We start from the raw sequence: 14,839 nt of genomic DNA, 5'->3' as shown, positions 1-14,839 counted from the left end.
AACTTAGTTCTCTGGAGTTGTGAGGCTGCAACACCAACTACTGTGCCACCCATTCAAGGAGTCAAGGGTTTCAAAATAATGTATTCCCCAAAAGAAAAAGGATCAAACTATCAAATCTCGATCCCTCTGTTTGCAGGCAAGATGGAACAAAACAAAAAGGGAAGTTTATACAAGATACAGAGCTTTAAAAAAAAAGCCTGAAAGATATTCGAAGTATGGTCATGAAATTTAAAAGGAAATTCGGAAAACAAGTTAAGAAAATTACTGGCAAGAGATTTAAATAAAAATCCAACAAAAGTATTTAAAGCAAAAGACAGTAAGCAAGTCTTTTCAATAATGAATAGTCTGTTTGCCTAAAAATTATCTTTCTGTATTTCTTGTATTTTTGAACCTGACTGTGCAGCCTTAGAACATAGCACAGAACAGGAACAGGCCCTTCAACCCACAATGTTGTGCTAAACCAATTACATTAGTAATAAAATGCCCAACTAATCCCTTCTGCCTACACAGTGTCCATTTCCTATCAATTCCCTCACATCCATGTGCCTATCTAAGAGCTTCTTGAACACCCTTATCGTATTTGCCTCCACCACCACTCCAGGCACCCACCAATCTTTGCATTAAAAAACTTGCCCCGCACACCTCCTTTGAACATCTCCTATCACCTTAAATGCATACCCTCTGGTATTTTAACCCTGGAAAATAGATACTGGCTGTCTACTCTTACCTCTGCCTCTCAATTTGAATCAGATCTCCCCTCAGCCTCCGCTGCTCCAGAGAGAACAACCCAAGTTTGTCCAACCTATTATCATAGCACATGCCCTCTAATCCAGACAGCATCTTTGTAAACCTCTTCTGCACCCTTTATGATAAAACTGTTTAAAGACAAATGGACCTTGCAAAAGATTGTTTCATAATAAAAAACCCAGGAAACATTGATGACAGATATTGCAAAAGAGACCAGTCCCTTCTGAAGAGGAATAGTTCCTTCATTGTAAGCATTGCCATGTTTTTATTGTTGTAATAATAAGTTTTTTTCTTAATAATGTGGAAGATATTGTTACATCTGTGCTTTACAACAATTTCACAATGCAGACTGGGAGATGGGGTACTTGCTCTGGCTACTCCTTTGCAGTTTTCAGAAGTTGGTGTTCAATACTAAGACAATAAATAATTGGATACCCAACACATGCCAGACTGGTTAAAAAAAAATGGATGTTTGTGGGATCAGAGAAAAGAATATCAAATTGGATACAAAATTGACTCAATGGTGGGAAGTAATGGGTAATACTTGATGAAAAAACAATAGATGCTGAAAATCTGAACTGAAGGGTCAGACCTGAAACATTAATAGTTTCTCTTTATGGTAATGTTTAACAATGGAACTTCCATTGATAAATGTTAGCCAGAAACCAGAACTGCTATTCTTTGAACAATATCATAGAACCTGACCCAAGGGCAGATTCTGTCTTAGTACAATGTCAATTAAGAGACAGTGCAGCACATCTGAACACTGCACTCCAAACTCTGCCAATTCAGTTATATTGAATCCTACTCAGATTTCAAATTCCTCCAACAATTGAAGGATAGAAATTGGATCTAATTGTGCCTGTTTTACACCTAGAATTGGAACCAATTCATGAGCAGTGTCCTGTGCTCTATAATTTCTAACTCAGTATTTGGTTGGATTATCGTTGTACTTGGTGAATAGGTAAAACCAGGATCAAGTCTCTTGGAGATCTAAATTTTACATTTCACAGAAGTTTGATTCTGCTGTGGCTGAAGCATTGGCTGGAAACTATTTGGAGTAGGGAGAACCAGGATTGTTCACTGACCTCCACAGCAAACACTTGGCTACTAGCAATCCATCCTCCTCTAGGGAGAAACTGCTGTTGTTAATGAGACTAGTTGAATAGAGACTTGTGCAGATCAAGTGCCTAAGAATGGGCAAGAACCAATTTTACCTCAACTTTTTAAAAACAAAAACATTAGAAACAGCTGAAATTGGTAGAAAGCATTTTATTGTAAAAGCATTTTGGAATTACATTGAATTGATCAGAGCTACAGCACAATGAAAGGATCACAAGCCACACTGAAAAGGGGATGACCAGCATGTCTTGCTTACAAAATATGTTGCTAGCACCTAACTCATTTATAGAGGCACACTGTTTGTCCCACCAGAGGAAAAATGTGCAAGAATCATATAGAGAAATAGCAGGGAAACAGGCCCTCAGGTCTATTAAGTCTGCACTAATCCTGTATGAGTGCCTTTTTTATTGCCTTTACATTTGCATCAATTCCCTCTAGATTCTACCTAATCACCTACACACTAGATGCAATTTACAGTGGTCAATTAACATATTGACCCGCACATTTTTAGGAAGTGGGAAGAAACCACAGTACCTGGAGGGAACCCATGTGATCACAAGGAGACCACACAAACAGCACCCAAGGTCAGGAATGAACCCACGTCTTCAGCACTGTGAGGAAGTAGCCCTACTGGTTGCACCACAGTGAGACAAGGTGAACTTCCAGGAAAAAAGTCACTACTCCAACCAGAGCCTGGAATGATTCCAAAGCAAGTTTAGTGTAAATATCCCAATGGTAATATTGGGGAGTGCCCCAGCTACAGAACAGTATAATTTACACTTTCATGGTTCCTACACTATTAATAAAGACTCTGAGTAAGCCAAACCCTCTGATTAGTTGCCCTAAGACTCTTCACGTTTATAGTGATTCATGATTTCTGTAGTGCTGTCATTGTTTGCTCTCTTAAGGCAAGTGAGTCTACGCACCATCTGTATTAGGCTGTGATCACTTTTGGAAATGTACAAATGAACATCACACCCCCTGACACCTATCCAATCATTAGGTGTTAACAATTCAGAATGATCTACTATTTTATCCCATCTTAAACTTTCCATCAGAGAAAAGCAGCAGACCCTACAGAGGATACAGGCATGTGAAAGGGCATTGGTGAAATGACAACATACAAAGATAGAAGTGATTTAAAAAGTGAACCTGTGAACTTGCAGAGAAAAGTAGTGGAATTAAAAAATTCAGGCACCTGGTGGGATAACTTAAATTGATCTTTTTCCTTGCCCAGTCAAAAAATAATTCCCACGTTTCAGCTCCGATCAACTTTTTGCCAATTTTGGATAAATCCCCAATAATTAGTGTTGAGAGAGATACAAACTCAGGCAACACAGGTAGGCCACAATAGTGAATCTTCTCTATTCAAAGATGGGTTTAAAAGATTGCAATCCACATGGCCATGTTGTCACTGGTTTTCAATGAATTTATGGCTTTTCGATGTATCAATTCAAAATGATTATCTTAGGCTTTAACAATTGAACATTAAAATGATTTGCTTTCCTTTCTACTTACAGGTTCCTTGATGTTAATGCTTGATCATGGACAATTTAAGTCTTTTAGAAAGTAAAAGATGATAAATCAAAAGAAAACAAAAGTTCAGGATTAAGATAATCAGATTTTAAATTACTGCCCAAAAAGGTAAATGTGACAAGCAGGCTTTTTGCTGACATACAGCAGATTGTAGATGGAAAAGGTAAATGTAGTGATTTTGCTTGCTCCTGCATTTTAATGCACAATTTTCAAGGTCCTCCATGTTTATGTGCCAAAAGCAGAATAAAAACCTGTCAAAGAAAAAGAAAACTGATTGTTCTACTTTTCTGTACAAAAGACAGCAGTATATGACCTAAAATTTTTTGTGGCATCTCAACCACATTGCAAGCCTTCTTACCAAAGAGTTTTCACTCAAGTCTCAAGAGTTCTACGTCAAACATCAAAGTAGCATCAGGTGGAATGATGCCAGGATGACCAGGAGCTCCATATGCATAATCAGGGGTACAGGTCAGCTTTGCTCTCTGCCCAACACTCATCTAAAAAAATATTGAGCACAAAAGGAAGTTTATACATTCACGTACACTATTCTGCGCCATCCCACATCGCGTACTCAAACTCAGGAGCCGTAAACACAATTGTATTAACCCAAGTCAAATCCTGTTTAAAAAAGGAACAATCCATAACAAAAATTTTCACAAGAATTTCTGATATTTATTCTGAGACAGATCAACTTTCAGAAAATAAGCTTACAAGATATACAAGGTTCTACGTGCATGTTCAAAATGGTATTCATTTGATTTGTTAAATTAAAAATGTTTGCTCATATTTTACCTCCTTATGGTCATTAAAATTTCTACATTTTTCTAAACAAAAGATTCAGCAATATCTAGCTGGCATTACTCATCATTATTCAATTTGATAATTGGCCTTCTAGCCTCAATTCTATCTGCCCATCCATGTTCCACATTTAAAATGAGGAGACAAAGCAGGAAACTATAGGCTACTTGACTTAACAACTATCATGGTAAAAACATTAGAAGCTATTATTAAAGTTATTAGAGCAAAGTACTTAGAAGAGTTTTGTAAAAGGGAAACATTTGATTAATTTACAGGATTGCATAGGAAATAATGCAGACACTTCAACAAACACTGTGGAAAGGCAATATTGTAAATTCAGATTAACAGCTAGAAGACTAAGAGTCCATCCCTATCTCTTATAAATGGAGAAGAGAATTATTAAAAAGTGGATGGGTAGGTGCAAAATTGCCATTTTTCATCAAAAATTTTGATTTACAGTCAGATATCCCAGCACTCTGTATAGCTTCTGCTAGCTTGAATAATTTTCTTTCCCTTAAGACTATAATCACCTTGGAATCACTCCCTTTCCATTTAAATAACAAAATAGTGTAGCCTGTAGAGCCGCTTCCTCACAGCACCAGAAACCTGGGTTCAATCCTGACCTAGGAAGCCCTGTGTCAACTTTGTATTTTTTTCCCCATGACCCCCTGGGTTTCCTCCACATCCCAAAGATGTGCTAGTTGGTTTATTAATTGGCTACTGTAAATTGGGATTTGAACATAGAACAGCATAGGAAACAGGTCCTTCAGCCCTCAGTAATCTGTGCTGACTGGGATGCCAATTTAAACTGCATATCTGCCTGACTGTGGTCTATATCCACCATTTCGTCTGTTCATGCACTTCTCTAAATGCCTCAAACATTGCTAGCGTATCTGTTTCTTGCATTTACTCTGGCAGCTCATTCCAGGCAACTGCAACTGCGTACACAAAAAAATAATTGCCTTACAAATCTCCTTTGAATTTATTGACCATAAGACACAGGAGCAGAATTAGGCCATTCAGCCCATCAAGTCTGCTCCGCCATTAGATCATGGCTGATTTATTTTTTCCTCTCAACACCATTCTCCTGCCTTCTCCCCGTAACCTTTGACGCCCTTACTAATCAAGAACTTATTAACCTCTGCTGTAAATATAACTAATGACTTGGCCTCCACAGCCATCTATAGCAATGAATTCCACAGATTCACCATCTTCTGGCTAAAGAAATTCCTCCTCATCTGTTCTAAAGGGATGTCCTTCTATTCTGAGGCTGTTCCCTCTGGTCCTAGATTCTCCCACCACTGTAAACATCCTCTCCATCCAGGCCTTTCAATATTCAGTAGGTTTCAATTAGATTCCCCCCCCACCTCAGGGCTCTGGACCTGTACTTGAGTTACCAGTCCTGCCCATCCTTCAACCATGTCTCAGTGATGGTAATAATAGCACATGAGCCTCTGTTAAAGCTTGGAGTTCATCAATTTTACTCAAACATCCTCTGTACCCTCACCCAATGCCATTAATCCCCTCTTATATTATGGTGACCAGAACCATCTGGAATCCTCCACTTATCACCTAACTAGTGGTTATGCATTGCCACCTTGGCTTCTCCACTCATATTCTATGCCTCAGCTAATAAAGCAAAGTATCCCATTTGTCTTGTTAACTTTCTCATCTACCAGTTCTATTAACTTTCAAGATCTATGACACACACTCCAAGGGTCCTCTGTTCCTTTGCATTCTCAGTACTTGTCTAATATAAGCATTAGCAATTATGAGACTACCAAATTATAATAAAAGCCACTATTGTTCTTCAGGAAAGGAAATTTGATGTCCTTATGTGGTCTGACCTATATACAACTAGAAACCCATCACAATGTGGTTGACTCTGACCTGTCCTTTGAAATAGTTCAGTGACAGCTCTGTTAAAGCAATTCACTCTGGTGGAAACAGCTGGTTTCTATTCCAAGTCACTAGTATATTACTGTGGCTTCCCCTCTCAAAATTATGCCTTCTAGTATTTGACATTTCCACCCTGGGAAAAAGACCATCTACCCCTTTCTATGCCTATAGATATACACACACACAAAATCAGATCACCCTTAACCACTGATGCACCAGAGAAAACAATAAGTTTGTCCAATCTTTCCTTATAGTTAATACTCTCTAATCAAGCTAACATCCTGGTGAACTTCTTCTACACCCTTTCCAAAGCCTCCACATTCTTCCTGTAATGCAGTGACCAGAACAGCACACAAATTCCTATTTGCTTCAAGAGTCCCAGTTAGACACAAAACAGTAAACCATTTTACACAAAAAACCCTGATGTGACATTGTGAAGGAGTGTCAAGTTCTGATCAGATTTCTCTATTCAAACTAATGCCACATAAAGCATTTCCTACAGGGACAGAATCACCTTCATAAAGCAAACTTTAAGGTCATTTGTTTTCAGCTTGTCTACAAAATAACTATATTCTGAAAGAGAATTAACATGTGAAAAGTCATATAAACGCGAGTCTGATTTATTTTGGCTATCATAAGTCTCTTCTATAAATTGGAAAGTAGCTCTGAGTTCCACAAAAAGAGCAGAGACTTTTGCTGGTAATCATTAACAAGTAACACCCACTGGTGAAAAAATGCATACAGCAAGAACCCAAGCAGAATCTGGAGCAACATTCCACACAACCAATCTGTTTGGCATTCAATGTATGCTGTCACGAGTTAATTTCACTTGGACAAGAAAGGGAAAGTATAACTTAGCAGGAGAACTGACATCTTTAAACAGGGTTCAGATAACAGAATTCATGTTTTTTTTAAAAACCTGAGCTAATCCTTCATCCCATCCTCTGATGACCTCACTTTGACCAATTTTAAATTTAAATGGCTTATTTCGGTCCCGGGAAGAATCGAACTTTGTCCCATCCATCAGTGAACCTGTTGGCAAGGATAGCAGCAAAATGTTAGTGAGGTCAGTATACAAACATCATGGTAATTTAGTACAAGTTGCTTCAATTTAAACAACCATTCTGAATCACACCTGCTTCCATAAGTTCTGTTATAGCCTTTGTGCTAAAGTTGAACCCCTTCAACTTCTGATACTCATAAGTGTCAACATAATAAGATTGCAGAAAAGACTCAAAAGATCAAGTGTAATAAGCCTTTGGTTTCTCAGCTGTAAAATTGGATTACTTTCAATCCAGATAAATACTTGGTCGTGCCTGCATCCTCCATTTTCCCCAGAGTGTGGAATTATTGAACGCAAAAAGTTTGTTCATTTACAAATTATACAAATAAAAAGGTTGAAGTTATGCACTCATGACTAACTTAACATTTATTGTCCACCCTCAAGTGCTTTCAACATAGTGGTGGTGAACCACTGTGGTGTTTCTGGTGAAGGTATTCCCACAATCTTGTCTGGTTTGGAGTCCCTGGGGTTTGCCTTAGCAACAATGATACATTGCCAAGTCAGGGCAACATGAGGAATTTCTGGATGGTTGTACTCCCATGTGCCTGCTGTATTCCATTACACTCCTGACTTGTAATAAATTTGACAAAGAATGTCCAAATTTCAACCAGATCTTGAAGCCATGGTTTTCTAACTGGTCTTGTTAAAATTCTAATCTGTTGATATTACAGGACTTGCTGTAAGGCCAGTGAAAAATCAAGCAAATGGTGCAAATGTCACCTGTTAGTGGTGCTGAGAACAATTGTGGCACAAATGCCATAGGTCACTTAGCAGCCTGAGCCTCAGTATGTCCAGGTTCTGCATGTGTTCATGGACTACTTCACTATTTCAGAAGTTGCAAAATTAATGCAATTCATGAATATCCCCACTTCTGACCTCATGATGGAAGAGGATAGTAGCTGAAGTGGTTGGAACCAAGACATTGCCCTGAACTTCTGTAATGATGATTACTTGTAGTTGTGGACAGCAACAACTTTGTGCTAGGTAGTGGTTCCAACCAACATTAGCCACAAACACTCAAATACTGCCTTGACCACAAAGGCATGCATCTACTGTTTAGCTCCAATGTTTGGACCAAGTTGTAATCAGATCTTGAGCTCGGATTGTGGGGAGCTCCTACTGGAATACAAACTGAAATCTTTACAATGGAGTAAATGGTGTGGTCACTCTCAAAGGATATGGTTTCTCCCATACCTTTTCTCCACTCAATTTTTTCCCCCCCAGAGTGGACATCTATGCTCATCTCACACTTCTCTGAAACAGTCTCCAGTGTTGATAACATGAGAATTCTCTTTGGAAATGTAACACTGCAATCCATACATAGCATGCAGGCTATTATGCAATATCCATTAAGATAATATTTTCTGATGAAATGATGATTTGCCACTTTCAAGGCAAACTCTGGTGAAGTCTTTCTGCAACACCTGAGATAATTTGATATTTATTCTCTACCCTGGTTGAGGGTCAATAAGATATTAAAAATGTTAACACTGACAAACATCTTTAATTTTTGATGTTTCATATTTATCTCAAAACAAAAATAAATGCAGAGTTGACAAGAGGTAAACCCCCTAACGTAGCATTGAAAATATGGTTACACAAAATGCAGAGAAAATAAATTCAACATATAGTACATAAAACAATATAGCACAGGAATAGGCCTTTCAGCCTACTACATCTGCACCATGATGCCAAACTAACTAATCCCATCTGCTCACACAGTCTATATTCCTGCCTTTTCACGTGTCTGTTTAAATGCCTCTTAAACATTGCTACTGCATCTGCTTCTACCACCTCCCCTGGCAGCACATTCCAGGCATCTACCACTCTGTGAAAACAAAAAACTTGCTTCGCACATTTCCTTTGCACGTTTTCTACCACCACCACCACACCGCACCCCCCCACCCCCACCTTAAACCTATACTCCCTAGTATTTGATATTTCCATCCTGGGAAAAAGACTGAGTATCTACTCTATGTCTTTCATAATTTTATACACTTCTATCAGGTTCCCCTCAGCCTCTGACACTCCAGAGAAAACAATCCAAGTTTGTCCAACCTCTCCTTATTGCTACTTTCTAATGCAGGCAACACCATGGTGAACCTCTTCTGCATCCTCTCCAAAGTCTCCACGTCCTTCCTGTAATGCAGTGACCAGAACTGCACACAATACTCTAAATGTGGCCTAACCAAAGTCTGATATGGCTGGAACATGACCACCCTAAACATTTATTCTCTCCACTGTGGATGTAGGATGTATCTTCTTGTTAAAGAGTCTTGAAGATTTATTCTGATTTTTTCCCTTTCAGATCTAATGAACCTATCACATTAACAACTTCCACTTACATAGCACAAAATGCCCCAAGGCAAAGAGGATTGCTATATAAAAAAAATGTAGGGTTGGACAAGAATTGAGGGTTGATTGTCAGATCAGTAGGCTTTAAAAAGCACATTAAAAGGAGGAATGGGAGTTGAGAGGATTTGGGAAGTCACTGCAATGCTTAGAGCCTTGACATCTTAAAAGAAAAGCTGCTAATAAGTAATTAATCTCAGGGATGCACAAGAGTCCAAAACTGCTGGAGCACATATCTGTGTTTTAGGGCAAATGGAATTAGACTTGGGGAGGTTGGCACCAAAGAAATTTAAAAACAAGGCTAAGGATATTACAACCAATCCACTGGTTTATCATGAGTTAGCACAGGTTAGTAAGCACAGAAGTAAATTGAACACACATGGGTTAAGATGCAATCATGGTTTGAGGACAATAAGTTTCCAAAAGTAGAATGAAGGAGCCCTGTAAATTAAAAAACAGTTAAGACTAGAGATAGAGGAATGGAAAATGATTTTTGCAGCAGATAAACTGGGGCCAGGCACAAGTCAAGTGGTATTACAGAGGTGGAAATAGGCAGGCTCAGAGATTGCAGTGACACGAGATGCAAAACTCAGATATCACACCAAAATGGGGGACAATTTCAGGTGGCTGTTAAGAGAAGAAGGAGTCAGTGGTTAGTGAATAATGTCTATGACAGATGAGGTCTTCTGCCTTCCCAACTGAGAGTAAATTTCTGGTCAGCCACTCCTGGATACTAGAAAAACACCGACTATTTAGAGGCATTGGTTGGGTGAAACTATGCATTGCCATTTTTGGATACAAGTTCTAATAATGGCAGCCACCATCTAAATTGTTCACATTAGTTCTAATTTGACCCTAAAACTCAGTGTTTTACAAAAGACAAGTATCAAAGGATCAGCTGCTCTAAGCAAATATAGAGAACTGGAGTAATTTGATCTTTAGGATCCTTTAGTCAGCAGAGTGCTCAGCATCAATCCACATTCTACAGTAAGAGAATCCACCAAAATCCATCATAATTATACAAGACCTTAGAGAAACTGCACCTGGAGTGATGTATACAATGCTGGTCTCCTTTCCAAAGGAAAGGCATAGAGAAAGTGAGAAAAAATTCACCAGACTGCTTCCTGGGATGACGGGACTATCACACAAGGAGAGGTTGAGCTTTGTCTTTATTCTCTAGAATTTACAAGAGTGAGAGGCAATCTCATTGAAACATACGAAGTTCTTAGAGGACTCTACAGGATGTATTTGGGAGAATGTTTACCCTAGCTTTAAGGTCTAGAATTAGGGGGTCATGTTCTCAAAATTCAGGACTGAAACGTGAAGAAATGTCTTCATTCAGAGGTGGTGAATTTTTCAAATTCTCTACTCGGAGGATTGTGCATTGAAAAAGAGAGATCAACAGATTTTTGGATATCAAAGGAGCCAAGGGATACGAGGATAGTGCTGGAAATCAGTGCTAAATAAATCAGCCATGAGCTTGTTGAATTATAGAGCACACTTGCAGGGCTGAATGGACTACTTCTGCATCTCTCCATGTAATGTTCTTAACCCCAGGCCCATAAGAACATGGGAAATTGGAGCAGTAGGCTATATGGCCCATTGAGCCTGCTCCACCATTCAGTAAGATCATGGCTGATCTGGCCATGGGCTCAGCTCCACCACCTGCCTTTTCCCCATAACCCTCAATTCCTCTACTATGCAAAAATCTGTGTGTCTTAAATATATTTAATGAGGTAGCCTCTACTGCTTCCCGGGCAGAAAATTCCACAGATTCACTACTCTCTGGGAAAAGCAGTTCCTCATCTCCATCCTAAATCTACTCCCCTGTATCTTGAGGCTAAGTCCCCTAGTTTTAGTCTCACCTGCTAATGGAAACAACTTTCCTGCCTCTATCTTATCTATCCCTTTCATAATTTTAGGTTTCTAGAAGATCCCCTCTCATTCTTCTGAATTCCAGCAAGTATAGTCCCAGGCAATTCAATCTCTCAACCTCCAGAATCAACTTGGTGAACCTCCTCTGCACCACCTCCAAAGCCAGTACATCTCTGCGCTACAACTTGCCCAAATCAGTGATCATGAATAACGGGTCCATCTCCATCCAGTAATTTACATGCAACCAATCCAGAGACATGTTCAAGTGTCTAGATCTAGATAAAACAAATGGTTTGTTCATGGCCTTGTCTAAACCAGAAATTCAGATGAAGGGTCTCGACACAAAACATCGACTGTCCATTTCCCTTCACAGATGCTGCCTGACCTACTGAGCTTCTCCAGCATTTTGTTTGTTGCTCCAGAGATTTGTTCATTGCCTGGGGTTACACTCAAAGTCCAGGCAGGTGATCTGTTTGTGGCTTCACACCCCATTATGGGGACTTTTTCGTTACCACACCACCTCATTTCCACTCAAGGATTTGTTTTGTACTTTTTGTTCACCTGCACTGCATTTTCTCTGTAGATGCTACACTATATTCTGCATTCTTTTTACTTCCTCGTTGTATTTATGTATGGCATGATTTGCCTGGATATCACGCAAAACAGAAGTTTTTCCACTGTATCTCGTATTTCAATTTTATTCCCAGGGATCCACACACCCTTCACAACCCCACCCCCAAAATCCATCCATTCAGCCCTCACCCACTCTGATCACACACTGGCAACCCTCTGTAACCAACAGACCACAATCAATGAGGATAGGCAGTAATACCTCTGGCACAATTATTCTCAACACTGGTGCCCCACAAGGCTGCATTCTCAGCCCTCTACTCCCCATAAACTCACGACTGTGTGGCCAGATTCTGCTCGAACTCCATCTACAAGTGTGCAAATGATACCGTTGTAGGCTGTATCTCAAACAGCGATGAGTCTCAGTACAGAAAGGAGATAGAGAGCTTAGTGGAATGGTGTCACGATAACAACCTTGCCCTCAATGTCAACAAAAGAGCTAGTCATTGACTTCAGGACAGGGGTCAATGTACATGCACCCGTCTGCATCAATGGTGCTGAGAGGGTTGAGAACTTCAAGTTCCTGGGAGTGAACATCACCAACAGCCTGGCCTGGTCAAATCACATAGATGCCACAGCCAAGAAAAAGCTCACCAGCACCTCTACTTCCTCAGGAGGCTAAAGAAATTCAGTTTGTCTCCTTTGACTCTCACCAACTTTTATCAATGCATCATAGAAAGCATCCTATCTGGATGTATCATGGCTTGGTACAGCAACTGCTCTGCCCAGGACTGCACGGAACTGCAGAGTTGCAGACACAGACCAGCGCATCACGGACACCAGCCTCCCCTCCTTGGACTCTGCCTTTACCTCTCGTTGTCTTGGTGTAGCAGCCAGCATAATTAAAGACCCCACCCACCCAGGACATTCTCTCTTCTCTCCTCTTCCATCGGGTAGAAGATACAGGAGCCTAAGGGCACGTACCACCAGACTTAAGGACAGCTTCTACCCCACTGTGATAAGACTATTGAACGGTTCCCTTATACCATGAGATGGACTCTGACCTCACGATCTACCTTGTTGTGACCTTGCACCTTATTGCACTGCACTTTCTCTGTAGCTGTGACACTTTACTCTGTACTGTTATTGCTTTTATCTGTACTACATCAATGCATTTTGCACTAACCCAATGTAACTGCACTGTGTAATGAATTGACCTGTACAATCAGTATGCAAGACAAGTTTTTCACTGTACCTTGGTACGTGACAATAATAAACCAACACCACAGGCCCTCATCCTGTCGCCGGGGACCCACCCTTCGCCAGCCGCACTCCCGCTTCTCAGATCCAAAAGTCCAACCACCGCCCCGGCGCTCCGTCCAGGAATCCAATCACAGTCCCAGGATCCCATCCCGGGAACCCACGGGCTTTTGACCAAATCCCAGGAACCCACCGGCTGTTTCCCCCCTCCCCACCCGGGGCCACATACACCCCCCTGGGCCGGGCCCGACCCGCTACCTGCACTCACCCACATAGTGCACCACGCAGACTTGCCCCACTTTGGGAAAGGTCCGACCTGGAAGAGAGAAGAACAACCACGGGTTAAACTGGCCGACTCGGCGCCTCACTCAGCAACGGGAATAAGACGACGACGGCCGCCACCGCCTTACCGTCTCCCGGAGTAATGGTCTCCACCTCCACACCCATGGCGACTCAGCTCCCCTCGCCTCCGCTCAGCCGAACCAGCGGCGGAACGTGATGGGCAGGCCAACCATCCAATAGGAAGCACGGCGCGTGATCGGATTGGCCAATCAGAGGCCGGCAGCGAGCCGCACTCTCGCCAAATATGGGCACGGAGGGGCGGGGCTTCTGGTTGGCGCGTCCCCGTGTGTTGACCGTTAGGTCCGGACGGGGACGGGGAGGCGCGAAAGCTTCTGGAAGCCGCGGTTTGAGGTAAATTGGTGGGTGTTGGCATCGCCCCTGCCCACCTTGGGTAAACTCGGGGCCCCAGCGAGCCCGCCTTTCGGGGCCCGGCTCTGTCGCCGAGACACCTAGGTTTCGTTCGGGCGTGGAGTTGTTAAGGACGTCCGTTAACCACCATCGTGAAGCAGGTTAGAGGGGCTGAATGGCCTCCGGCGGCAGTTGGACGGATTTCTATTGCCCCTTCCCTGGGTAGACTGCCGTTTTATTTCCCAAACGTTGTGTGGGAAAGGAAGCAGCACTGTATAAGGAAAAAAAACCGTGTAAAACAGTTCACAAAACGCCAGGGAAATTTTCAGATTTATTGAAAAGACCTGTGGAGAACTTGCCCACTTGCATTTTAAAAATAAGATTTGCCGGGTAGAATGCGGATGCTGTGAATTTAAAATAAATACAGGAAGTTTTGCAAATACACAGCAAGTCAGGCAACATCTGTGGAGAAAGGAGTGTTATCCACCTGAAACGTTTCTGATCAAGGCTATTAGCCATGAGGTGCTAAATCTATCTCCCCTTTGACAAGGGCTGCCTGCCCGGCTAATTATTTCCAGGATTTTCTGTTTTAAAGTGCCTCTTGCCTGCGCCCAAATGTGTTGTGTCCGACTTGAGTACAGGTGGCCCCATGACACCGCCATTTGGGGAACGGAAATTCGCCCTTACAGAATTTGCACATCACTACCCAAAATTTTGAGACGCGGAATAAAAGTCACTCTTGTGGCATTTATGGTGAAAGAAAAGGCAGGTAAATAAATAAACACAATTTTTTCAAGCAATAAACAAAATGATGGAGGAACTGCGGTGGGGGGGGCGGTGAGGTAACGCGGAGGGAAATGGACAGTCGATGCGAAATGTCGACTGTCCATTTCCCTCCACAGATGCTGCCTGACCTACTGAGTTTTT

At 41.5% G+C, this 14,839-nt stretch overlaps 1 protein-coding gene across 1 annotated transcript; it reads right to left on the bottom strand.

Moving 5' to 3' along the window:
* Positions 1-2,004: 2,004 nt before the first annotated feature.
* LOC127578683 (peptidyl-prolyl cis-trans isomerase FKBP1A-like) lies at positions 2,005-13,723 on the bottom strand. The gene is made up of 5 exons (XM_052030964.1): positions 13,633-13,723; positions 13,491-13,538; positions 7,022-7,134; positions 3,764-3,902; positions 2,005-3,656 (listed from the first exon to the last, which is right to left on the bottom strand). Exons 1-4 carry the CDS (start codon positions 13,667-13,669, stop codon positions 3,774-3,776), a joined length of 327 nt encoding a protein of 108 aa, XP_051886924.1. The 5' UTR covers positions 13,670-13,723; the 3' UTR covers positions 2,005-3,656; positions 3,764-3,773.
* Positions 13,724-14,839: the final 1,116 nt, after the last annotated feature.

The sequence above is a fragment of the Pristis pectinata genome, chromosome 16, assembly GCF_009764475.1.
Source record: "Pristis pectinata isolate sPriPec2 chromosome 16, sPriPec2.1.pri, whole genome shotgun sequence".
Taxonomy (NCBI): domain Eukaryota; kingdom Metazoa; phylum Chordata; class Chondrichthyes; order Rhinopristiformes; family Pristidae; genus Pristis; species Pristis pectinata.
The sequence above is the reverse complement of the archived record's forward strand: the minus strand, read 5'-3'. Positions and strand labels throughout refer to the sequence as shown.

What these genes read in the sequence shown, in the direction of transcription:
- LOC127578683 (XM_052030964.1), bottom strand. Translation starts at nt 13,669, where the DNA reads ATGGGTGTGGAGGTGGAGACCATTACTCCGGGAGACG. An exon ending in GACCATTACTCCGGGAGACG is followed by an intron (nt 13,539 to 13,632) that starts GTAAGGCGGTGG and finishes TCTCTCTTCCAG; the next exon opens with GTCGGACCTTTCCCAAAGTG. An exon ending in CTGCGTGGTGCACTATGTGG is followed by an intron (nt 7,135 to 13,490) that starts GTGAGTGCAGGT and finishes CCTTGCCAACAG; the next exon opens with GTTCACTGATGGATGGGACA.